The sequence below is a fragment of the Athene cunicularia genome, assembly GCF_003259725.1.
Source record: "Athene cunicularia isolate RWA chromosome 2 unlocalized genomic scaffold, athCun1 chr2_part1, whole genome shotgun sequence".
NCBI classification, from domain to species: domain Eukaryota; kingdom Metazoa; phylum Chordata; class Aves; order Strigiformes; family Strigidae; genus Athene; species Athene cunicularia.
Window position 1 is genome coordinate 2895939 of NW_020799095.1, and position 26342 is coordinate 2922280.

A 26342-nucleotide genomic window follows, 5' to 3' on the forward strand; every position below is an offset into this window, starting at 1 on the left:
AGGCCCCCCCATCCAATGCCAATTATTGCAGATGTTCCACCACTAAAAACAAAACCAGCTTTTAAAAAGCTTGGACGTGCTGCAAAAGGCACCTGGCTCTCTTGCCACTGGGGTGACTAGATTTTCCAAGGTGACTATCCATCCCCCTTCCACCTAAAGCATTGCCCTGCCAGCTTAGCCTTTTCTTTTAGACATCAGCCACCTCCAGGCTGGGCTACGGTGGCACCTGGCATCCCAACGGGTGAGAGTCGGACAGAAGCAGTTAACTCTTAGTGCCATGATAAAGTCCAGAACAGAATGAATCCCCAGGTCAGAGTTTCCCCACAAATGCTTTACATGAGAGAAATGAGTTTTCACAGAGCCATGGCATGATTCTGCTTTTTTGGGTTGGATTTCCTAGGGCTTGTGAGATACAACCCTGTCCCTATGACCACACACGCTGCAGCAGGCTATTAGCATCCTTGCAACAACACGAGGTTAATTAAGTACACAGAGAGGATGTGAATCCACATCTTAAACAGCAACGGGCTGTGACTCCACGAGCTTCAGCAGAAGTCTCTAGATACCCAAGGCTGAGCTCCTCCAAGCTCAAACGAAAGCACAAGCCTTGGTGATAAAATGACAACTGTCAGATCAAATTTGGTCTCAAACCAACATTTTGAAGGAGTCGCTTGTTTTGTGGAATTTCACATTTTTCATTAGTCTTTTCAACATTTTTTTCTGTGCTGTTTCAAGTGTAAACACAGCAGCACATGATCCAGGAAGCAAACACATCCAGTTCTAAACAGAAAACTGAGTCTCAGCAGTCCAAAACAAGTCTATCTCCAAAGCAGTGCAGGACTGAGACTTGACTTAGCTTTCAGTTTAAACAATACCAGGTATTAGCAATGCATGGGAAAGGACTTCTTTCAATTTAACTGTAAATTCAACCTGACAGTGTCGCTTCAATAAAGAAAATTGCGTGGCCCACAAAATTTTAAGTCTGCAAATTAAAATCTAGTAAATAATCAGGTCCACCTGGTAAAGAGGGGAGGGGGAAAAAAAAAAACACAACCTGATTTCTCTATAGAAACACTTTCTAGTTGTCTGTACAGTAAAGTCTCACCTCTCCTCCCACTAAGATTTATGGCATAAATGATTATGCTCAAATTCTGCAAATGTTCAAGAGTATTTGATTCTCCTGAAAAATTCAGAGATTAAGACAAGATTTCTCTTAAGTCTTATGTAAATCTCTAGACACGTTTTTATAAATGCTAATGCTTGTAGCTACAGTCAAGCAAAGGTATAAGCAAAGGTTCACGGACTCAAAGCTTGCTGTGGTCATCCCACCTGCATGTGGTGCTGCAGTATGTTCTAACACCCATTATTTCTATTAGTCTCTTCTAAATCATCACTCATTAACAAATTCAGTGGGTAAATAAACTCTTTAGCTATGTGATGCATTATAAAACATAAATTTGCTTAGAGACTGCTTCCAATAATTAAAACTGGGTGGACGCTTGATTAAGAGAAGGGCAAAAGACCCTCCATGACCTTTTCCACCAAGCCCACACCATGCCAGAAGCACGGCAGCACCTTCCATTCCTTTGCCAGACTGTCAGCAAATGCTGCTTTTACACTTATTAAAGGCTCTCACCCTTCTTGCTCTCTAATATAATATAAAGGAATTTAATCCTACAGAAGCAGCAGATGGGCGAGGAGTTTCCAAAGGCCTAAAGAAACCGCAGGAAATGCCTGAGGCATTGGACTGAAGCATCATACTTCGCCCCAGCAAAAAAAGCTGTTGGCTGAAGATGGAGCAAGCTGTCCACCTACGCTGCATGGGGACAGGGGCTTGATTCTGGAGGAGACAAGGCAGCCTGCAGCCACCAAACCCTTCCCTTAAAGTTATCTGCTCAAGGAAGACCTTGACAGGAGTGAAACCATGAGCAATTCCATGCTCTAGCAGTCTTTAAAGGCTCAAATAACACCCACGAATCTGATCTAAACACCAACTGCAAACACCCAGCACTAAAACTGCCAACAAGAGAATGCAGTATGGCCAACAGACCAGTTTCTGGAGGCTCCATACACTGCAGATGAAAAGCAGATGTTAACAGGAAAGGAAACACTGATGCTCTTGTGATAATTGAATTTAAAAGTAGACAGACCATCAGTTTGTTTCGACACTGACAGATACTGGGCCACTTCAACCAAAAATGCTTGTGGTGCTGTCACTACCGTCTTTTTTTTGAGAAGGGAATCTCAATCCCTTAGAGCTGCCCTACCCCTGAACAGCCTAAAAAAGTAACTGGATGACTAAGGTGTCTTTGTGGTGCTCAAATGTAATTAATTTGCTGTTTTCAGCGTGCAACACACCGACGCTTGGAAATCTACAGTAAGTCACACACAGGGCAGTTTGCAAGGAAAGGATGTATATAGGAAGCACCTGGAGAAGGCCTTTTGTGTAGAAAAGGCAATCATAACTGTCAAACATTTACCAACAGGACAACAACTTAGCCCTGTTTGTACAGGACCACAAGCAACTCTGCCTTTTCCTTAGCAAGAGAAGAGGTGGTGTGGCTGCAGATCGGTATCTCTTACCTTGAGCTCCTTCCAGCTGTCGAGCAGCCTGGTAGCCAAGTCGCTCACATCCACAATTTTGTCTGTTTGTTCTTGGCTTCTCTCACTCTCAACATCGGATACACCTTCCTCTTCGTCTTGAGATGGTGTTTCCATCATAATGGGCTCTTCCAGCTTCGCACCATTGCTCTCTTTGACCTCTGCTTCCGGCTCAGCCTCCAGTTCTGCAGCTTGGGCTTTGCTGCTCTCCACTGGTGCTTCCACAGCAGCTTTGATCTCCTGCTGCTGCTGCTGCTCCTCTGACACCTCCATCGGGGTGTTCTCCAGCTGGTCCAGGTCCTCTTTGCCCTCCTTCCCTTCCAGCTCACTGGTTGTATCCGAGATAGCACTGTCCATGCTGTTTTCACTTATAATTTTCAGCCTTCGAAACACCAGCTTCTTAGGGGTGTCTGTGTCACCTTCTGTGCTCTGCTTGGTGGAAAGATCTGGTGTGTTGAGCGGCGTGTGAGCCCGTGAGGTGTTCTCACTCGAGTAGCCATCCCCTTCGCTGAGCTGCGGGACAGCAGTCTTGGTCTGAGCCCAGCGCTGAATAATAGGAAGCACTTTGCTCTCCTCCAGCATGTTCTTGGTGGGTATAGGCAGGAGCTCTAGTGTCTTCATAATCTAATGGCAAAGACAAAAAAAATGACATCGTTAGAGCCATTAGAATTTAAAGCTGTCTCCAACCTGCAACAATTTCCTTTTCTCCACAAGAGGTAACTCTGAAAATATCAGTATGATGGCAACAGGTCACGGGTTGGGGATAGCAGCATCCCTTCTCAAGGCTGAACTTCTGCTGAGAGCAAATAAACTGTGAGCGGGTGGCAAACAGTGAGCACAAGTATTTAGCAATTAAACTCATTTAGCAATTAGCTGCAATTAAACTGATTTCAAAGAGCTCAGACGCTTACAGTTGGCCAGACCCATTCCTAGAGAAATCAATACAACAGTTCAATACAATACAAGAAAGAAAACCTGATCAGAAGCATCAAGATACATCAGAAATCAAACAAGAAGAGACCAACCTAAAAAAGCTTGCAAACTAATACTGGGAAATCTTTTTCCTCGCTTGACAGAGGTGCCCTGTGCTGTAGCAGAAGTTGGAGCATTACCAGCTTCAGTGGGAGGGAGACAGGACCTATACCTTAAGCACAAAGAGAAATGGACAACTGAGGAGCTTCTTTCAGTCCTCCAAACCATGAGACAAAGTGAGCATCTCTGATACTGACAGCACTTCCAGCAGATTTAACCTTGCCAGAAAATGAGGCTGTTGCCAGCACCTGCACTCCCAGTACCACAACACTCTTCCAGTGCCCAACAAGGCAATCCCAGGAACAATTATCCTCCTTTGGACACTGGGAAACACCTGGAGGTACCAGGTGATGAAGCCAAGACAGTGCCAAAGACCACAGCACAGATGCTACTGTGTGGAGACCAGCCAAAAAGCTTGACCTCAACTGGGTTGTGTCCAAGGCCTGAGATGAAAATGAAGTTACTGAAAAGATCTTCAAAATCCTTTTACAAAACCTGTCAACGGGAACAGGGATCACGGGCACAGAAAGAAGCACCAAAAGTTAAACAAGCACAACCTTTTCAGGATCCAGCAAGTGACTTCAGCAACTTCTTTCCCAAGACCAGAGCCCAAATCCCTGTTTTTGAAACAAGAGACAGTCAGCCCTTCTACAGGACTTTTCAACTTGTCCACTTTCAAAACCAGCCCTCCAGGAGTGAAGGACAGATTTTATAGTATTACGCTAATTTCTGCCATGGGCATCTGATGGTCAAAAGATCTTTCTTAAAAACAATTACAGGTTTTTTTAAAAGGGGGGGGGGGGGAAAAACAGTGTGGTCTGGCCCTGTGACAAACCTCATCTGCACCTCAGTAAAGAATAATCTGGATTTTAAAAGAAAATATCCAATCCACAAAACCCCATCAAAGCTGACAGTGTATTATGACCAGATGCATTGAGTGGAGACGAAGCCACCACTACAACATCGATTCAGTTTCCCTCTTGAAGCTTGAGGGGAGCAGCTCTAGGTTTGTGATCAACAAGGCTGAGCACCTGAATCTATTCCAGGGGAAAACCAGTCTAACCTTAACTTGACCAATGATATCTCCAAAGCTAAAGGTCAAAGACAAGTTGAAGCTGAGCTACCTAGAAGCTCTGCAGTGCCACAGCACCTGTATATCAGGGATCAAGGTAAGCAGGCACTACATGTACAAAAATTAAGCCTTGAAACTCCCTCAGAGCATGGGATGGATTCTACCTCCCCCAAAGGAGAAACTACTGCAGTCTCAAAGGAGCTCAGCTCCTTCCTAAGAGTGGTTACTGCAACAGATTAACTCAGTCCTTGTAGATTTGGTCTCAAAAGATCTTTCTGTAGCCTCATGAGCAGTGTCCCTCCATATAGACACACAGGGGTGACGCACCATGGCAAGAGGAACATGACCCTGCAGCTGCCAAGCACTTCTGCTTGGGCTGTAAGTACTGAAAAGCCACATCACATCAGCAGGAGAGAAAACTGGAGGCACCCACTGGATCTGTGGCCTTGTACACAACGTACACGGCCCATCAGCAACAACATGCACTGCACAGCACGAGGCAGGTGAAGGATGGGTAGGTCTACTCAAACCCTACAAGCTCTAGATGAAGGATGGGTATGTCTACTCAAACTCTACAAGTCAGCAAGCTCTAACTTGACATCAGAGACCCCTAACCCAACGGCACTGAAGTTTTCCAGGTATTTACAGCCAAAACTTTCTCTAAGGAAGGATGGATGAAGATCAGGCGGTAGGAAGGGTAGCCTTCCCATAGGACACGCTGCTGAGTGTACAGACCTGCTCTCCCTCTCACCACCAGCACACAGGCACTTCAAGAGAAGCACAGAAGACATCTCATTAGACCTGGTATCGTTAGGCTCCAAAAACCTCACAGTACCCTCATCCCACCCCACGAATTGAAGGTTTACAAAAGCACACACACAGAGCTCTTTATCTTCTGATACCAACAGAGGGAACAGGCACCTTAACCCACAGTGGAGAAAGGCCTGAGTAGGACACAACTCATCCAGAAATGCTTGGAGAAAAACCATGCTGATCTAAGGAAGCAGGGTAGGGAGGGATTTTCACAGAATAAAGGTGAGTTCAGCAGAGGAGGTGCCCTGAGCTCTAGAGCTCACTTGGCTTCTGCTTTCTTGCTCGGGATGCAGGACCAGCTGTGCCTCTCCAAACTGCACAGCAACATACTTGTAGAAGTGTCTTTACTACAGGAACTTCCAGATGTCTTTTTGCATGCAATGCCACAGCACATATAAAAAACAGAGACATTCAAGTTCCAGCTCAGACTGTCAATACCTCAAAATCCCTGTGCGGTTCACTATGGACTAAACAGCAACGGCAATGATCTTTATGTCTGGCTCACGTCAGTAACTCAGAAATCTAAGAAAAACCACAAGAGCAAATTCTTTCCATGTATTACGGATTTCCCTTAAGGCAGAAGTTTAAGGCTGTAGTTCTGAGGATACCTGCAGTTTCTTTTCACGAACATTTGGCACATAATATGTATTAAAAAAAAAAGAAAATCATCGTGCCTCTGAGTAATTAGCAGTGCTGCTAGGAAAGCTTCAAACCACTGACCTCCAGCTGCAACTTCAGATTGTTGGCAGTGCTTCCCCTCCCATCGCCCAGCTCCGTCATCCAAATCCAGAGGAGAGACAAGCCGTGACACTCCAGGAAGGACTTCAGGCAGGACTGAGAATGCGTGTTCTGGACAAGCCAAAGTTTTGAAAGAGTGCATGGGAATGTTCAGAGACTTACAGGCAAAAAAAAAAAAAACCAACCCTTTGATTTGCAGAGGCTAACATGGCTAACTGCTCAACTGGGCTGGTGTTTGTTACCTGTCAGACTCACTGCACAAGCCAGAACCAGGCCCCTGCCAAGGATCAGCACACCTAATGTCATTTAAGTGGGCATAACTGCTGGGTTAGAAGCAGTAACACATGCAGCAGAACTGTTATAACCATTACCTGATGTACAGCTCATGCTGGGGAATCAAACTTAACAATAATGGATTGCATAGAAAACTGGCTGCAGCTCATCTGCACTCAGCCAGAGGTGAAAACACAGGATAATTTTGGTGATAAGACAGCTGTCGTTTTAAGCTGACAAACGACTCATTTACTCTCTAAACCCTTAGGTACAAAGCATTTATTTGCTTCCAGAAATGGGTGTTTTGCATCTCCACCCAGGCCAAGTTCCACCAAATATCAAACAAGCAAAGGGTGGAGATGACACATGATCCAGAAAGCAAGCGGAACAGCCCAGCTCATGCTTGGGATGCTTCCCTCCCTTCCTCTAAGGAGAGCTCCAAGGACATTGCTTTAACAGGATGTGGATCCCTCCCCTGCAGCTGGGTCCTCCTTACCTGGATGAGTTTGAGGCAGGTGAGCTTCTGCTCCAGCGTTTCAATCCGAACCATCAGCCGGGACAAGCTGAGAACTTGGTTTTTATCAGAGAGACCCTCTCCATTCTCCAGCAGTGCTTCCAGCTCCCCATCCACCTAACACAGCCAAAGGAAACACAACTCACAGGTCATGTCAGGCTCATGCCACCCTACATGATGGCAGAGATAATCCATTCCCATGGCTTTGAGAGCCCAGAAAAGCCTCTCCCGAGCAATTTGCCCATATGGAAAAGCAGCCTGGATTTGATTTGACAGAATGTACTTGGGTTTCTTTCATCTGGCTTAATTTGGTGGGTTTTTTAAGACCTCAAATCCTGCACAAGAGCACACTGCTCCCACCAGTTCTGTCCATCCTGGGGACAGAGGGCAGCTAGTCCTGCTCCTGGCTGGCACACACACAACAGGCAGGAATCTCCTGACTCTCAACATCCATTTCCCCCTAATGAACAGCACGTTTTAGATGTACACATCTGTCTCTGCACAGAGGAAATTCCAGGTGCGTGCACCAAAATACTCCCAGTCACAAGAAAACAGATGTGCACTAAGAGATTATCTTTAATTGCAGACAGATTTACTTCTTTAAATACCTAAGGAGTATTTATAATCTTTACAACCAGAGATACATTCCTCTCAACACATACACCAAAATACCAACATTTGTAATTTAGCCTACTGCTCAGTGCCACCAGTTAGCATTTTAAAGCACCTTATAAATGACTTATAAGTAATTTCTGGGCTTCCTGACTCTCCGATACAGTAAATAAAAATGAAGCTGGCACTTGTAAAGGTAGCTTCTCCCAAAAGAACAGGTAACAAATTTTATCTGTACGAATCTTCAAGGACAGAACAATTACATCTTGTAGGAAGCAAAAAGAGCCTGTGCAGTTTCTCACAACAGCCTGCACCCAAGGAAAAACTCCTTTTGACTGCTTTGCACAGTTTCCTACATCTACCCTGTGAACCAACCCCTGCCATTCAACGTGGGGAGAAAGTTCACAGAACCACTCAAGGAAGATTACATGCGTGAAAAGCTATAAAAAGACTAAAAAAAAAGTCTGGATTTATGTTACGTATTTCATTCACATCCATCTGCAAACACAACTGTAACTGAAGTCAGCACAAATAAGACACATGTTCATACAAGTTCCTCCTGGAAGCTGACTTGCCTCTAGGCCAAAGCAATTAAGAGATTCAAATTTCACATCCCAGCCTGGAGATGGGAAACATCTGCAACCTTTCAGCTGTCAAATTTCAGGTAATGTCCTAAATGGCAAAGCCAGTATTGCCCATCTTTCACCGACGTTTAAAAATCACGCAACACAATCCAAATTTTTAAAACCACATAGAATTTATGCTTTTTAGGAGCAGGCAGTATTGATGATCAGACAGTGTATGTGTGAAAGTCCCTCTCTGGTAGGACTTTGTGCTAAGCCAGCAAAAAATAATACAGATTTAACTAAAGCTCCAAGAAAGCAGAAGTATTGAGGGCCCCTGTGAAATAAAATTAACAAATACATCTATGGAAAAGACTAAACCTTGAGGTCATCAGGAGTCAACACAGAAGACAACTATAGGAGTGACCTGAAGATTCACACAGAAAGGATCATGCCCACGGTCAACCCTTGGTTGCTGTTACTCTTCGAAATAAATTGAGACACACATGCAAAGGAGAATCAGACTCACCGAGTCCTTCTTACGGGAGCGCTCCTTCTTCATTTTCCCTCCAGCAGCTCGGATGCTGACCCTGTTCTCTCCTCCCAGGTAACCCCGGCAGTTGGCCGAACCACAGAAACATTTCTGAGCCTCTTTGCTGTTGGCGGGCACAAGCAACAGAGCAGTTTAATAACCCATCAACTGCACCCACAGCGAGTTATTTTTCCAAATTCTTAAGTGCATTCTCAGAAGAAAGGGACAAGAACTTCTCTACATGGCAAGGCCTTTCTGGCCACTGAAAATTCAAACAAAATCTTTATTTCTTACATAGCTACCATGATCCTGTGTTGTCTCAGCTGAGCTTCACTTCCAGGCTCTTTGTAGGTTAAGAACCAGAAATGAAAAGGTGAGGCTCTTGAGTCTCCTCACTTCTTACCACACATTGCAATCGATATATTAATTTTTCTGATGAATATATAAACAAGATTATATATTCATTAGGAAAAAGGCTTGCGTTTTATACCTCAAAGCAGAATAAAGCATGGGCTGTGGATTCATGGAAGTAGCAAGATTCGGGTGGAAGATGTTTGTTTGCATGGATATACAGCCATGGAGAGCAGAAGAGATTGAAATTACATTATATTCAGGCAATATTTCGACAAAGCCTCTGTATTTTCTACTTCGCACACCACAAATTTTAAACTATACACCACAATTGCTTGGGAGAATGGGTTTTTCTCTTGAAATGTGCATAACCCACTGGAGGAATGTGGCTCTGCTGTACCAGCAGTAAAAACCAGGGAAGCTCAACTGCAGGATCTTCTGTGAAGCAGAACGTGAGTTCAGTAAGGATGCCCAAGAGATAAGAGATGAAAAACTCCAACTGAACTCAAATATGTGAGATATTAAAATGGAACAATACAGCAAAATGATTCTCCATCAGAGAGGCCCTAACAGGTCCATAACATGAAACCCTAATAATTCTGAGTTATACAGATAAAAATAAAATCATGGTTATACAGACTGCATATTACATGACATTGCCTTCCTACAAGTTTGCACCAGAAAACTACATGACAGCATCCGACACTTTAGCACAAGTAACTTTGTAATGCAACTGAAAATGCATTTTTGATTCATCTGCATTAAGAAAAAGCCATAGTGTTGCATAAGGCCAGATCCAGAAAGTGATAAAACAAGAGGGAACGGCTTTAAACTGCAGCAGAGGAGGTTCAGACTGTATGTTAGGAAAAAATTTTTCCCAGCAAGAGTGGTCAGAGACTGGAATAGGCTGCTCAGAGAGGGGGAGAGTCCCCATCCCTGGGTGTGTTTTAAGGGTCGTTTGGATGAGCTGTGGGGGGATGTGGGGTAGGGGAGAACTTTGTAGAGTTGGGCTGAGGGTTGGACTCGATGATCCCAAGGGGCTTTTCCAACCTGAATAATTCTGGGATTCTGTGAAAAGGAAGAGACACTCCTTGAACCACTGTATTCAGTTAAAAAAATCTTAGGGATTATAAAACGGATCTGTAATTAATCCCATAATTACATGTTGCTTCAAGCCTGTCAGATGCTATTTTGTGCTAATCACAATAAAGAGAGGGAAATGCTTCCCCATACACCTGGACAAGCAGTAATATAAAAATATTAGGCTCAGAGGGGAGCCAAAGCCTACACTGAAACTTGCACACCTGCACTTCTGGAGTCGGACAGGAAGAGTGCTATCTGTTCGGGTTTTACAGCTCTGCAAGTATTTGCAAAGTCATAAAACAGGGGTGGGTGGGGAAGAAGAGGCATTATTTTAGAGTACTGCAAAGTCTGGAGCTTGGGTAATTAATAATTAGACAGAGGAAAGAAAGAGTCAAGATAATTATCTGGGAAATTTCCACTGGGAAAGATGGTATAAGGTGGAATAAAAAGGCAATAATGTGACACTGGAAAAGACATATTAAATCAATGAGAAATTCTTCTCCCAATCTCTTGTGTTAGAAATGGAAGAAACTTTATCCAGGCAGCTTTTCATACAGTGGAATTCCAGTTCATTTACAACTGCTCTATTAGACGAGGCTTTGCAATGGTTTCCTTCAGCAGGTTTTATTTTTCACTACAACATCACTCACAAATCCCCACTTTCAGCAGCTTAAGCAGAGGGAGCTGAAACGTACCCGTATCTCTGGAACTGGTAATCAAACGTCAGCTCTGAGCCTGATGGGACTAGTTTGGTGGTGAAAAATCCAACTCTGAGCTGCCCATTCACAGTCCACTAAAGCAAGGAAAAAACAAAATTACGACAGTTATTACAAAAGCCAGACTTGACTCTGGTTTTGCTTTAAATTAACAAAGCTAATCCTTCAAATATAATCACTGATAAATTTAAAATGTGCTAACTGGCTCAGCAGAACTTGCCCATTTCAAATGTAGCTGTTTCAATTTCACTAAGTTACAACAACCAAAAAAAAACAAAAACCCAAAACAAAGAGACGTAAAGGAGAAATGCTTTTCACTCTGAGCTTGCTAAGTCGCAAGGCAGTGGAAGTGAGAAGCTTTGATCCAGCAGTTTACCTTTTGTGTCTCACAGTTTGGTTCACAGCTGTGGTTCATAAAACGGGAGCAGTTTCCTTTCTGGGTAGCATCAATTATCTGAAAAGAAAAGAAACAACAAATGCAGAGAAAGAGCCTCCCTCCACATCAGGCAGAAATACAAAGCAGCACAGCAACAACCACCACACATTCAAACACAACCCATGTAGAAGTCACCACGCTTTTCCCTGCTCCAGCTATCAACTTTATTTGGTTCTATAATGGTGTGAAGTGCACCCAAAAAATGAGCACTAAGCAACTGGTACATGATTCTTAGTTTTTATTGCAGGTTAATAGAGAGATCTTCAGCTGGGTGGGGAATCCTGGATTTTTAATATGTTTCTGACCCTCTGATACATGGTACGATGATCATGAGGGCAAACTGCCACAGGCATCATACTCGAATAGAAACCTCTCCTCCTGGATCACTGCACCCTCCCTTTTATAGCTGGGAACGCTCCTCTGTGCCCCCTTGTGATCACATAAAAATCCCACGGCAGCTACAAAAATTGCTTACTGGGGAAAAAAAACAAAAAAGCACTCTTGACTATTTTTAGCTCATTTACTATAAAGCTACCCAGACCCAAAAAGTTTTGACAGAAGAGACAAGCAGAATATGATATTAAACTGCTATTTATACACTTTGTTCTCAGCAAGGGAGGGCCCGTCACCCAAGGTAAGCAAGGCTACACGCTCTGCGTTGCAGCTTCACGTTCCCACAGAGCCGAAGTAAAGATGAGGAACTTGTGGTATATAAATACTCCAATGACAGTAATCCTGCACGTAGGGACTCCACCAGCTAAAAGTGTACCGATTTAATATAGTTCTGGGAGAAAGGGAAAAAAAGAAACATGGTTTCTTGGTGTGTCTTCTAGACTGGCCTGCTTGGGCATCCAAGAAGGTTGAGTTTGGCTTAAAGCATCTCCCCAGGCTGGGATGGGTTCTATCCCACAGAGGTTTGCTCGTGTGAAAGAGATGGGCTATACTCCATCTTCCTTGGGAGGACAATTTCTCCTCTCCAAGGACATTAGGATAGAGTTAGGCTACCAGACTTCTGTGAAACCAGGTTGAAACTGAGCAATGGGTTTAAAAAAAAAAAAAAAAAAAAAAGGTACGACAAGGCAAAGCTGGCCAAAGTTTCCTTTCCTTAGGAAAAAAATTCTAATAGATTCAGGACGTTGCTTAGTAGGTTCACAGGGAGTTGGTGCTGGATGTAACAAAGCCAGCCTCCGCAGAAGCCAAGCACAGCAATCACACTGCTCACCTCATCATTCTTCAGGGCCATGAAATAATAGTGAATGTTCTTGTTCCGGGCATATTCCTTCACACGAGCCTTGAACTCTTTATGATCCAGCACTTCTCCACAATACTCCAAGACAAAAGTGTTGCTGCAAAACCCAACAGGAAAAAAAGCATCACTCTGCAAGCAAGGAACACCAAGGAACAGAAAATAACCACTATTGAGATGGGCTCTCTGAATACAACTTGCAGCCTGGTCATCCTGGTGGTGTAGCTATGATTATTATATGCTTTACTGTCAGGCAATTCTGATTATTATTTTATGCTATCACACAGGTAGGTATATGACAGCAAAAAGCCCAGACACAAAAACAAAGCTCCCCTTCAAGCAGGTTTTGTTTTGTAAAAGAACAAGACCTTGTGGGTGATGTGAAGAGGAAAATAAGGAGCACTGAGGTAAGGTGCTGGCAGGTGGTTTTCCTCAACTGAAATGGAAAGCCTGTCTGCACCTTGCCGGTCAGGTGGATGAAATGCAGGGTCAATAAAATATCCTTTTTAGATGTAGAAAATATGAATTTAAAGGCAGAGATGGACAAGAATAACTAGTTACCCCTACAGAATCACAGAATCAACTAGGTTGGAAAAGACCTTGAAGATCATCTAGTTCAACTAGCACTGACAGTGTCCAACTCCACCAGATCCCGCAGTGCTGGGTCAGCCCGACTCTTCAACCCCTCCAGGGATCCCGGGGACTCCCCCCCTGCCCTGGGCAGCCCATTCCAACGCCCAACAGCCCCTTCTGCAAAGAAATCCTTCCTCAGAGCCAGCCTGACCCTGCCCTGGGCAGCTTGAGGCCATTCCCTCTGGGCCTGGCGCTGGGTCCTTGGCTCCAGAGACTCATCCCCCCTCTCTGCACCCTCCTGGCAGGGAGTTGCAGAGGGCCAGGAGGTCTCCCCTCAGCCTCCTCTTCTCCAGACTGAACCCCCCCAGTTCCCTCAGATGCTCCCCATCAGACCTGTGCTCCAGACCCTGCACCAGCTCCGTTGCCCTTCTCTGGACACGCTTGAGTCATTCAATGGCCTTTTTGGGGTGAGGGGCCCAAAACTGAACCCACTCATCGAGGGGCGGCCTCACCAGTGCCGAGCACAGGGCTCAGATCCCTTCCCTATCCCTGCTGGCCACGCTGGTGCCGACACAAGCCAGGATGCCACTGGCCTTCTTGGCCACCTGGGCACACTGCTGGCTCATGTTCAGCCAGATGGAAATCAACACGCTCAGACACCAACCGACTGCACTCTGCAGCACAGCCAGGCTTTAAACCCTCCTGTCTTCTAAGATGCATTGTGATACAGCTTTCTTGATACTTCTTCTGTTTCCCTTTGCTTATTCTCACCCTGAATCCTTCAACTCTTCTCTTGTGCTTAACCAGGAGAGCACCAGGAAAGCAAAAGCTCCTGCCCAGCTCCACCTGGACCAAGCATTCCATGTTTTGGGCAGGTATCACTCACCCCATGTCCTTCCCAGTATTAATCCCAGCCCCTCGTGCAGTACTGTGGTGACCTTCCAGCCCACATGTGTCAGTGACACCCATCTTCCCCCACCTCCATGTCCACCAGTAAAAGGTTCAGCTACACTAATCTGTTCCTTCAGATTACACAGCTGGATCGTTCTCCTAGATGCCTCCCCAGCCTGCATTTAGCAGATACCAACATGAAGGTGTCAGCAGTGGTCTTTCTGATGACCCACTCCTTATTTAGGTTAGCTACCTTCAAACTCCCAACCACAAAACTCCAAGTCTGGGAAACAGGGGTACGGTGGCAGGATAGGAAAGAGAGCCAAGCTAGAAATATGTCTGAACAAACCCACATCAGGTGGGAGAGGTCTCCTTCTGGGTGGGCAACCTCTCCACCCTTGGCGGGATTTTTGACTGTCCACAGACTGTCTTCTGGTGGGATGACCACCAAGGGGAGGTTGCCTTCTCTCAAGACAAGCTTTAGCTCTGTAGCAATGTTCTGTCAGATCGCAAATCTCTCTCCAAACTACAGCTTTTTACAATAGCACACTCAGAAACAACTCCAGTCAGCCCCAGACTTAAATCACTGTATATCCAAATCCCTCAACATACACACAAACCAACTGCAGTAGATACTTTTGCTGTTCTTCCTGATTTATTTACCTTCTTACCCAAGATGGTCTTCACAGTTATCTCCTCCTCATCTTTCTCAACGTTCCTGATCACAACCCACTTAGCAGACACAATGCTTACTAAACCTCCAGACCTTGTCTTCAAAAGAAACTCCTAAAATTTTATATAAAACTGGACCTGATATTTCCATACAGGGCAGCAGCACTGCTTCAGTCCCCGTCGCTACCACTTCCCTGGGCACATGTTATTCCACACACAATAAGACAGTGCTCTTGCACAGGTTAGGTCCAGCAGCACCACAGACTCCCCAGGTTATCTGGCAAATCTGGGAAAATCTGGAGCCAGAAAATGGCACGATGATCACCCTCTACTTTGATACAGTTGCTGTGCAACAGAACAGTGATGGAGAGCGCTCACTTAATGCTGTTATCTTTTACATAAACACAGTGTGAAGGCACTCTTGGTTAAACATATTGGGTTGAAAACACAGAATTGTTTTCACTGCATTTTAGATAACTTGGCATATCTCCCTAAAGCGATCAAAACTCTTCCCTGTTTCTTCCTGTAAATTAGTCTCATATATTCAATATAGCAGTAAAAAAACTCTGCTGTAAGACCTATAGCTTTCTTAAGTGTCAGAAACATTGCTGGATTCCTCAGCAGAACTCTTCCTCTTTAACAGAAAGAAAAAAAAAATTAAAAAAAATAAATGAGTTTCCACGGAAACTCACTAAAATATCCAGAGTTACAGAAAATCTTTGCACAATTAAGTGCAATTGTCTTGAAGCTCAGTCTTTGCCACACTTGAGACTAAACAGACTCACCAGGCCCATCCCACAGCCTTTTGAGATGACACTGCTTCCCCACAGCAAGACACTCCAGCAATTTCTTCAGCAAGGTCTGGCGTTCATCTGCAGAGCAGCACAACCAACTTCGGCTCACCCTGCATGGATCTAAAAGGACACCCACACCTACACGACCTACACACAAACAGTGAGGCCTGAAACTGGGGGAGAAAAATCCACCCAGGTTTTGCTAGCCATAGGAGCAGGTCAGCTCACCGCAGCCACTCCAGCAGCTCTCTGAATGTCCTCACTCCTCTCTCTTCTCTCATGGCCTCACCTAAAGCTCTTTTTACTGCTGGGAGTATAAGAAAGCACTGGCTCAGCAAGGCAAAAGGCAACTCCTTGACCTACCCTAGAGGTAAGAAGGCATTCCTATCTCATACCTGTTCCTTGCACCCACACCTAGAGAGCAAAATGTACCCAGCACTACTCCTCTTCCCAGCCACTCTCACTTTTTGAGTGCAACAGTCTCCAGACAGGACTGTAATGCCAAAAATATCAGCATCCATCCTGCTGCCAACAGGCTCAAACACCACACAACCCCTGCATTCAAGTCCCACCAGCTCCTCTGTGCCAGGGAGTGTCAACAAAGGCACCAATCCAGGCACAATGGGCAAATAACACCTGGCTTTAGTGAAAGAAAGACGAGTCAAACCCAGACTCAGATCTGTAAGCAGGGCTGATCCCAAACCACCATTCAGAAGTACTAACAACAGGCTAATGAGGGGAGAAAGATCCCCAGGGGATCTTCATGCTGTCCAATGGGGAGAAGGACTCAAAGAAGAGAGTAAGTCTTGCAGTGGTGGGAACAGAAGAGACACAACCAGAGTGTGTGCTCCTCTGACACCATATACTGGGGACAGAGAAAGAAGGGAAGACAGATTAAACACAAGATAAAACCACAGCAAGACTGTCAGAAATCCTAATGAGAAGAGGTGACAGCAAAACCAGAGTGCAAAATCTAAAGTGCAATTAGTAAGTGCCAATAACTAAGAGGGACACCTGACAGAAGACAAGGCCAACATACGGAGCTGGAAGAACATCAGCAAATCTACTAATGTCAGTGAAACTAAGAAAATGCAAGCAACTTATTTTCCCTTCATGAGGGAGTAAAATAGCACGAGGACGTCATTTGAAGAGCAAAGGCTTACGATGGCAGATCTTTGGCAGCTCTCAGCCCCCAGCCTTTCTTCTCAGTGAGGATCACTTCAACATCTGCATGCTGCTTCTTCTGGAAGCGCCTGTTGGAGCAGTAGTCACCATTTGGGCACCTGGAAGAACTAAAGGAAGGAAATGGAACAAATCAGTTCCCAGCAGGACAACAGTGATAACAGAAACAGCTCAGATGGGAAAAAGATACCAAGGAACCATAATAAATTCAGTGTAAAACCTTCAAGCGTGTTTTGCTATAAAAAGCACAACCATCTGACTGTCAACATGCAAATGCAGACAATTTATTTCTGGAAGGTAAAAACATTCGGAATGCGAATGCTGCTACACTTCGATGTCGTACATTTGCATTTCTGAGTTCCTCCAATCACACTTCTGCGGGACTAGAGTCAAGGCTGAGGAGCAGAAGGCTCCAGGCATTTGTAGCAGGTTTTAACAGGAGGCTGCTACAGTCCAGCCTCCTGTAGAAGATCTAAGGTCAGATTTCAATGCTGGTGTGTAGGTCCTGAGGATCACTCCACACCAGCCAATGAAACAGGAGCCAGCAGTGTGCCCAGGTGGCCAAGAAGGCCAATGGCATCCTGGCTTGTGTCAGCACCAGCGTGGCCAGCAGGGATAGGGAAGGGATCTGAGCCTTGTGCTCAGCACTGATGAGGCCGCCCCTCAATGAGTGGGTTCAGTTTTGGGCCCCTCACCCCAAAAAGGCCGTTGAATGACTCGAGCGTGTCCAGAGAAGGGCAACGGAGCTGGGGCAGGGTCTGGAGCACAAGTCTGATGGGGAGTGGCTGAGGGAACTGGGGGAGTTCAGTCTGCAGAAGAGAAGGCTGAGGGGAGACCTCCTGGCCCTCTGCAACTCCCTGACAGGAGGGTGCAGAGAGGGGGGACGAGTCTCTTGAGCCAAGGACCCAGCGCCAGGCCCAGAGGGAATGGCCTCAAGCTGCACCAGGGCAGGGTCAGGCTGGCTCTGAGGAAGGATTTCTTTGCAGAAGGGGCTGTTGGGCGTTGGAATGGGCTGCCCAGGGCAGGGGGGGAGTCCCCATCCCTGGAGGGGTTGAAGAGTCGGGCTGACCCAGCGCTGAGCGATCTGGTGGAGTTGGGAACAGTCAGGGTGAGGTTCATGGTTGGCCTGGAGGAGCTTCAAGGGCTTTTCTGTGAAAATGAGAGCGCACAGACAGGCCACTGCCCAGGGAAATCTGGATTATTTGAGGGACTCCCAAGTCTTTCACAGACAACACTGCCCAAGTCTGGCAACTCCTCTGGAACTCATCCTCTGGAAATGCTACTCACCACTCTATCATGAGCAGGCGATTGAGACAGTCTTCTCCACAAGCAACCTCCCCCTGAGCTCGCTCTTCTTTGGAGAGAGGAGGGCATTCGCATAGCATTCGCTTAATATCCCGGTGAGATTTGTTCTTCTTCCTGTTGAAGATAAGTCGTTGAAATACAGGTTAGACTGCAGCTGCGTATGGAAATTACTCCTCAGTCTTTATCAGTTGTTACTGGAGGAAATGAACTCATTCTCCAGAACCTCGACATATGGATTGATTACCTTTGGATAACCACAAAAAGGTACCACAGACACTCAATTTGTTTTGAGCAGGAGGGGATGACTTTCTGATCATGAAAGATGATTTCTCAGAAAGACATCCCAGGATATTTAACTTTTTTTCCTTTTCCTCAACATCCACAATCCAATTTTACTTTAGATGTGGGCATGCACACGCACCTACACCCAGAGGAAGGACTAAAACTCTTTCATTTTGTTGTACAAATAAAGAAAGCAATTTCCAGAAACTTCAGTCCTGCTCCTTCTAGACAGAGGATTTCTCACCACATAGCACAACTTCTAACGTTTAATTTAAAAGGATGAACTTTGATCAGCATCTCACGAAATACTATATTCTGTGTAATCACATCTAATACTATGGAGACAATCTCCAGAGATCCCTTCCAATCTCAGCTATTCTGTAATAGTCCATTTGGTTTCGCTGATGCAAAGGCCAGGAGAAAACCTATATTCTGAAATATTAACATATAAACCATTAGCTGAGCACATGTACCATTTTAAAATAGCTTGCTTTTAAAAAAGCAAATTGGAGGGTTTAGCTACTTAAACCTCTGATTTACAGTCAGGTAAAATTGTAAAAAACAAGAAAACTGTAGTTACAGAAAAAGGTAGGGCAACAAAGGCATCTATTAATTGGTATTTTAGTTGCCATGAGACAATTAGCAAAATGCTTTGGAGCATGTATCCCAGCAAGACAAAAAAAGGCAGAAGAAACAAAACTTGGATTGAAATAAATAGGTTCAACCTGCGTGTAAACGGTTGATATTCAGACTCTGAATCAAGAATATCTTTTAGAACACATTTATTAGACAAAAAGCCATTTGAGTGAACAAAAGGCACGGCAAAGCCTTGAGTGTTGAGAACCCAACACCTGAGGCCCAACACAGGTTGACACTGGCCCACGTGAAATGTGTCCCCCACTCCCTAAGCTGGTGCCAGGCCAGGTGCCCTCGCTGCTATGAGCACTGGTGCTCAGTACCCAGGGGTCTGGCAGGAACACCGTTACTCAACCACCCTTGAGGAACCACGAGATTAAAAAGTACCATGAAGTTAAACAGGCATAAATCATCAGGAGGCCTTACCACAGACTGTGCCAGCAATAAGAATTGGTTACAAGCTCGTAAGGAGCTCTCACCTACACATTAAAGCCAGAGCAAGTATTTTTTTGGCAAGGACAAAGGCAGCTGAGGCCTGAAGTGATACACTTACTAATAGATTGTTTTATTTTCCAGGGATTATATCCTGTTCAACATTCCAATGCAAAAAGGATAAGGATAAACTGCAGCCAACACCTCTGATACTTCAAATTACAGTCTATTAGATCTAAAATAACTCATCTGAGATGACAAATAATTACATGCAAGTAACCAAAGCCTCTGGAAACACACTGTTTGTCCAAAACCTTTCCCACACCCAGACAGATTTCCCTGTGTCTTTGGAAAGGGAGTGAGCTGGTATCTGGAGACGCTAAACCAAGAAGATCTGGCAAGCCTAGAGGTGATGCTGCTACACTGCTCTGGGCTCTAATGCAGCTGTACCAACTTTAGATAAACAGTGGACAATAGAGAATAAAGAAAAAAGCTTGGAAAAAAAGCATTAATTAGTCTTACAAACTACCATGGGTACAATAATAACATGTTTACTTGGCATTGATGCCAGTATTCCCACATGTGCAAGTCCTGCCTGATGGCCAAATCAACACTAGACAAAGGGGATGCTTCAAGATGACAGAGAGTATAAATAAATCATCCTCCCACCATATCCCCCCATCTTTCACCTCCTCTCATCACCAGGGTCAATCTGGGCCCAATTGGAGGTTTGTTTAGAAAAACAGACCCAGGGAGGGGTTAAACACTTGCCCAGCATAATCTCCTTTAGGAACAGCTTTGCCAGATGTAGGGAATGCAACATTCCACACACACCCCCCTCCAAATTATGCTAATATGGCCATTAAAAAAAAGCTATCACAGACTCAAATGCAAGTTAAAATCTAAAATTGCTATAGGGCAGGGAAAAAACAAAGGGTAAAAAAAAAAAATCAAGTTACCTTTCTGTCAAGTATACATTCTCCTCAATAAGGTCAAAGTAACAGGGCATCTTCCCTTGCTTGGCAAACTCCTTCCAGCGCTGGGGGTCTCTGAAGTCGTCCATGATACACAACCGACCCACCATGGAGGAGTCCTGTGGCGCAGACTCCACTTGCTCCCCCCCCTCCAGTTTCTCCTTCTTCTTGTCCCTCAAGTCCATGTCACTCTCAGAGTCACTCTCCAACTCTGGGCGTCTTTTTTTTGGTGGACCTCGTTCTTTCACATCATTTTTTTCCAAAACCTTTACCTCCTCCTTCTTCTCCCCGCCAGGCAACGACTCCTTGGTGGAATTGCTGCTGATCTCATGTGCCTGCACTGAGCCTTTTTCTTTCTGACCGGGCATCTGGCATTTACTGGAAGGGCTGGGAAAGTGAGGCTTGCAATCATCATCCCAATGGTCATCCTCTTCGTACTCCTCGTGATCCTCTGTTAGAGAATCCGGTACTTGCCCTTGAATTCGGTCGTAATTAACAGCAGGTCTACTAGCAGACCTGGCATCCCAATAACCGTTGCCTTGCCAGTAACTCTGAGAGCTGCTGTACACCCCTGAGCCTGGCTGGTAAACGTAGCCCGAGTAAACACCAAAGCTGCTATCTGGTTGTTGGTAGGTGCTACTGGGCTTCTCTGGTTGGGAAAAGTCCCACCCCAAACCACCCATATCCTCTGCTGTATGAAAACCATCCAGCCTGGAAAAGTCTCCGAGGCCAGACTGGTTAAGCCCACCCTTCCCTTGTCTACTGTCTGGCTTGGAAGAGCTCATCTGGTGTCGGGATTTATCACTGCTCTCAAAACTCTCTGGCAGACAAAATGGCTGCTCATCTTGTCGCCCCATCGGCCTACCAGCAGACATCAGCTCCTGCAACGTTGTTCTCTCATCCAGGCTGGGTTTGGCGTGGGAGTCTGCCGTTAGGTCTGCCTGACTCGTGCTGTCAACGCCGTCGCTCTGAGGCTGGCATGCATCCGTCCGCAGCTCCTCCGTCTCCTTCCTGCTGAGCTCGGTGGAAGTTGCCAGGCTTTTCTCCATCCCTCTAGGAGAACATCTGTTCTCTGCTTGTGGGCCACCTTTACTCACCACATTCTCTGACCTCTCTTCGTAGTAGGGTCTACTGGGCTCAGGTCGCTCGTCGTCCCAGTGGTCAGAGAAGCGTCTGCTGCCCTGGATACCCCGGAACGCACCAGGGCTGCTCTCCTCCATCACAATACTCGAGTTCTTTGGCACCACCACAACAGACTGCAGCCGTTTTGGTGGCACGCTGTCATCCGAATCCGAGTCCTCTGTGTCACTGTCCTCACTGCCCCCCTCGCTGTCGCTCTCCCCCGTGTCAGAGTAATCACCATGGCCAGCGGGAACAAATTCAGCGGCGTTGCCGCTGCTGTCACATGTCGGGGCTTGAGTTACCATCTCCATTTCTTCTGCGGTGACAACGACATCGCAAGAGGGAAACAAGGCATCTGGAAAAGCCGAAGCCACCAAGGGCTCGTTTCCCTCGTCCCTCTCGGCCAACACGTCAGGACACAGAACTCTCAAATCATCCTGCCCAACTTCCTCGGTGGAAACAGCACTTTCCTCCACCACCTCTCGGACACGGCGCTCCAGCGGCGCTTCTGAATAATACGAATGTTCATCTTGGAAGGACAGTTTGCCTTTTGCTGAACCGAGGTCAACACGTGGAGCATCCAACTCGAGGGTCTCTTCAGCTTCCGAGGGCTGAAGCAGCTCCTGAGGTCCATCCGGCGGCGGCATATCCCATTTGGAAGATACACTTTCCTCTGGCATGGGGGGTTCCAACCTGAGCCTCGGGGAAGAGCCGTCCTGGGAGGGATCTCTGCTCAAGCTCTCTGCCATCAGGCTGATTTTATGGGCAGAGTGACTGTGCTCATCATCACCAGCAGACTTTGAGTGCTCATCCTCCGTGCTCTCATAATCACACGTAACAGTCTGTGGCTCCACCTGCATGTCCAGAAAAGCCTCAGACGTAACTTTTAAATCCGCTGGTTCTGCTTCAATCTCCACTTCCGAATGATACAAAGCAGGGGTGGCGTCATCTGAAATGTAGCAAAAAAATGGCTCTTTGGTTTTGTCGCACGGAGTCACCTGATCATCCAGCTTTTGAAGTAGAGTTTTAGTAGGATCTACATTCACCATGGGAAAAGGGGTGGCTTCCCCTTGCTGCTGCAGGACCGGAGCCTCCACTTCCCTAAACAGACTGTTGCACTCACTGGACTGGATCCGAGAGTCATCTGGCTCTTGCTCTTGAGACACGTACGTGCTCTCAAACCCGTTAGATGGCAACGGATACGATGGACTTATCTTCACAACAGGTGACACTTCTGACCAACACAGGCTATTGTCAGAAGACATGGTGATATCCTCTGGTTTGGAGGCACTGGAAGTTGCCAAACTGTCAGCCCTACCCTCCGGGGACCCATTTACGCTCAGCTCCGTGGGGAAACATGTTTTTAACTGATCATGCTTTATCTTTAATACAGTTTCTTGTTCCTTAACACTGTCATGGCATTCATTTTCTGTAAGTTCCTCGGCCTTTGAGTTAGCAAAACCCGCTTTCAATTCATCTGCCTTTTTAAAAGCGGGAGAATCGTTTAACTGATTTAATGGAGAAAGTGTCTTTTCCCTTTCAAATTTTTTCGCAATGGACACCCGGATCTCACTGCTTTTTAGACAAGAGGTCTCTAAATCTAGAGAATTAGACTGCTGTTTTAATTCTTCGATTGATTCTGTACAACAGAAAGAACTCTTAAATTTATCAGGCTTTGGTGTGGGGGTCTTTGAAGGGGTGGACTTATAACGGGAGGAATTCACATTACTGTCGGGCTTAGAATGGGATGTCCCCTTTCGATAGCCTAGCTCATCAAGGGGAGAGCACCTTTTGGTTACTTCACTTTCTGAAGTCCTTTTTGAATCTCTATCTGCTTTTGAAGAAGACCTTCCTCTCCTTTCCACGTCAGCGTAAGACGACTCTATTTTGCTGTCCCTATCCGACTTCGAGTAAGAAGTCCTCGAGTCTCTGTAGGAGGAGGAGGAATGGGACGACGTACGCCTCGAGTCACTCGACCTGGAATGTGTCCTTCTGTACTCATCCTCCGAGTCCGAGCTCTCTCGCGCCCTGCTGTCTGCGTATGAACGGGAGTATCTCGACCTTTCTCTGTACGGGGAGCTTCGATGGTACCTGCGGTCGGATTCGTAGTAGTGGGACCGCTCCGACCTTGAGTAGGAAGAGCTGGTTCGGGAGACCCGGTCGGATCGGGAACGGGAATGAGATCGGCTTCGCCGCCTCTCTCTGTCTGACCGAGAGCGGGAGGATCCATACCGTGAATCTCTTTCTGATTTTGAATAGCTCGAGTACTTCTCGTCCCTGTCCGACTTGGAGCGCGAGGAAGACTTCCCCAGGTCATCGCCTCTGAGGGACGTGGAGCTTCTTCTGGAATCTCTCTCCTTTTCTGTGCTGGATATTTTCAGCTCGTGCGACCGCTGGCTGGAGGAGGTCCTGACTGAATCTTCATCAGACTCTGATCCCAGCAACGTGCCATCGGATTGGGAGAACTTCCTCTTCGAGCCCTGCCTCCGGGAGCACAGAGCAGCACCCTTGGAGCCGTCGGAAACGTCATCCTCTTTCCCAATATGGGAATCTTCCTTCTGTGGAGTTATTTCCGTCTGCTCGGGCACGGTTTGAGTTACACGTTCTTCCGAAGCACGCAACACCGCGTCCTGCTTGACGTCAGGCTCTAAATACTCCTTCGGTACTACGTGACGCAGCTCCTTCGAAGCGGGGACTTCAGCTTCCCCAGGAGGCGACAGCAACAGCGTTGACATCAGCACGGGCGGCAGCTGTGGCAAGGCCGCAGTGGCAGGAACCGGCATTGACAGCGCAGAGGGAGGCAGGGGAGGCGGCGGCGTTGAGGGAAAATCTGCGCCGAGCACCACCGGTTCCGCTACCGGGGCCACAACCGGTGGCGGCGGCGGCGGTGGTAGCGTCGCTGCTGTAGCTGGTGGTGGTTTTGCTGTGACATTAAGTAAATGTTTTTTAAAATGGATCTTCCCTAATTCTACCTTCGGTTTTGGAGGTGAAGACTCCTCAGTTGAAGCAGCGGCATCCCCCAGGTCCATTTTACTTTTGGGGTTAAAGTCAGTCTGAAGGGGTACTGCTGGGGAGTTGGGAGTTTCATTTTGTTTCTCGTTTCCGAGACCAGTCAGAAATCTATTCGGTAACGTTTTCTTGGTTAAACTAAAGCTGAAAGACACCTTTTGTCTTCCTTGCTCCTCAAGATTAACCTTTGTTTTGGTGCCTTTGGGCAAAAAGCGACTGGAAGCAACGCCTTTGAACACCGGGCCTTTGATAAAGCCAGCCTTCTGCACGGTTTCAGGCTTGCCCTGCAAAAGTAAAAAAAGAGATATAGTCAGAGGAATTGGGTTTTTAACTCTGTTTCACAGGCACACTGAACAATTTTCTTCTACCTGGTGAATTTTTCATGACAAAATAGAAATCGATACTCTGGGCTGGAGTCTGGGATAGCGCAGCCACACTGCCTTCTGCGCCTGGCTCTCTCTTGAACAGAATCAATTACCCCAGTCAGGTCCAGTTTGGAGCAAAACTTCCTTTGGGGTTTGGGCTGAGGCTTTTTAACTGACTTATTAATGACCAAACTGAAAGTCCTTTTTACATATTAATTCTTAGGATTTTAAAAAGCAATAGGGTTCAACATCTAAAGTTAATTGAAGAGATAGCACCACTTTATTTGTGCTGTTTCTGTGGTCCCAGGCTACAAAATATTCTTCATTTTTAAGCTTTTAAGTGTATTTCACATCCCAGAAGACTGCACCTGCATGCTTCTGGTTTCAACATAAATCAGGCTACCCAGAATTACAGCAGCAGTTTTAAGCCCCATCCTTTCCCACCTCCTGCCAACAGCCTTATCTCAGTCATTAGTAATTCCTAACAAGTTTCCAGGCTCAGGTGTAGATCAGTTTTAATATAACAACCCCCAAGAATTCCCATCAGGACCCAGCCGTGCGTGATGACTCCATCACCTCCAGGCCAACTGACTGGAATACACTCCACAGGTATCCCACCAGCAGCTCTCTGCTGTCTCCTGCCCAGGATCTCACTCACCACCTTGGAGCGAGGACTGTGCTACAGCAAGTCTGTTCATTTTTAATGCTAAATGACCTGAAAGTCATAATCTCTCTGACATTAAGAGCTCCAGATCTCCACAAAGAAAGCTGCTGTGTCAGCACTCGCAACTGAACCCTGGCCTTGGAAATGGAGCAAGTCTAGAGCAACAAAGCTCCTTCAACATGGCAACCTCTTACTTTACAGGATGCATTTATCCAAGATTAGCAATTTTCAGAGCATAAAGCACCGTATGTTTACCCATCTTGCCATTTCTCCAACTCTTTTTAAAGCTTAGGGCTTGTCTATGCAAAAGCTGTGTCACAGGAGCACAATCCCTAAAGATGAATATTGTGGCACTCTGGTAAAAAAGGGTTCTTGTCAATAGTTTTTATCCCCATATATTCAAATTCCATTAATGTAATTACATTTTGTGTGAGAAGCATAACTCTAACAGAAACAGCAGTATAAAAAAAAACTGTACAGAGCTGGGTTTTACTCCCACAACTGTTGCATGAACACATCTTTGGCAGCAGCAGCAGTTTCCTGCAACCCACTGTGAATTATTACGTACTTTGTTATCCTTTAACTTTGTAAAACAATGAATAGCAGCTCAGGCTAAAGGCACCACAGTAAATTATTAAATAAGATGTTGGAGGAATGGAAACCCCATCCTATTCTGTTTGCACCCTTGGACATCATATGTACAAAAATATCCTCATTTTTGATGAAACACACGGGGTTTTATTTTAATGGTGAAAACTATGTCAGTCTCCACTTGACCAGTCTTGGCTACCCAACCCAGCACAGTGCACACATTTGATCTTCGCCAGCACATGATTAGCTGTGTTCTGGAAAAAAAAAG

General features: G+C 45.9%; 1 protein-coding gene across 1 annotated transcript in view; it reads right to left on the bottom strand.

The window, feature by feature from the left end:
- SETD2 (SET domain containing 2) overlaps positions 1–26342 on the bottom strand; it is a 60148-nt gene that overhangs the window by 27024 nt on the left and 6782 nt on the right. Inside the window, exons 3-12 of the mRNA XM_026842019.1 lie at positions 20309–24738; positions 17982–18113; positions 16676–16804; positions 12559–12682; positions 11277–11354; positions 10880–10977; positions 8748–8874; positions 7026–7160; positions 6239–6367; positions 2584–3225 (exon numbers count right to left, since the gene is read on the bottom strand). Coding sequence (XP_026697820.1) covers positions 2584–3225; positions 6239–6367; positions 7026–7160; positions 8748–8874; positions 10880–10977; positions 11277–11354; positions 12559–12682; positions 16676–16804; positions 17982–18113; positions 20309–24738 — 6024 coding nt within the window. The remainder of the gene's footprint in view (positions 1–2583; positions 3226–6238; positions 6368–7025; positions 7161–8747; positions 8875–10879; positions 10978–11276; positions 11355–12558; positions 12683–16675; positions 16805–17981; positions 18114–20308; positions 24739–26342) is intronic.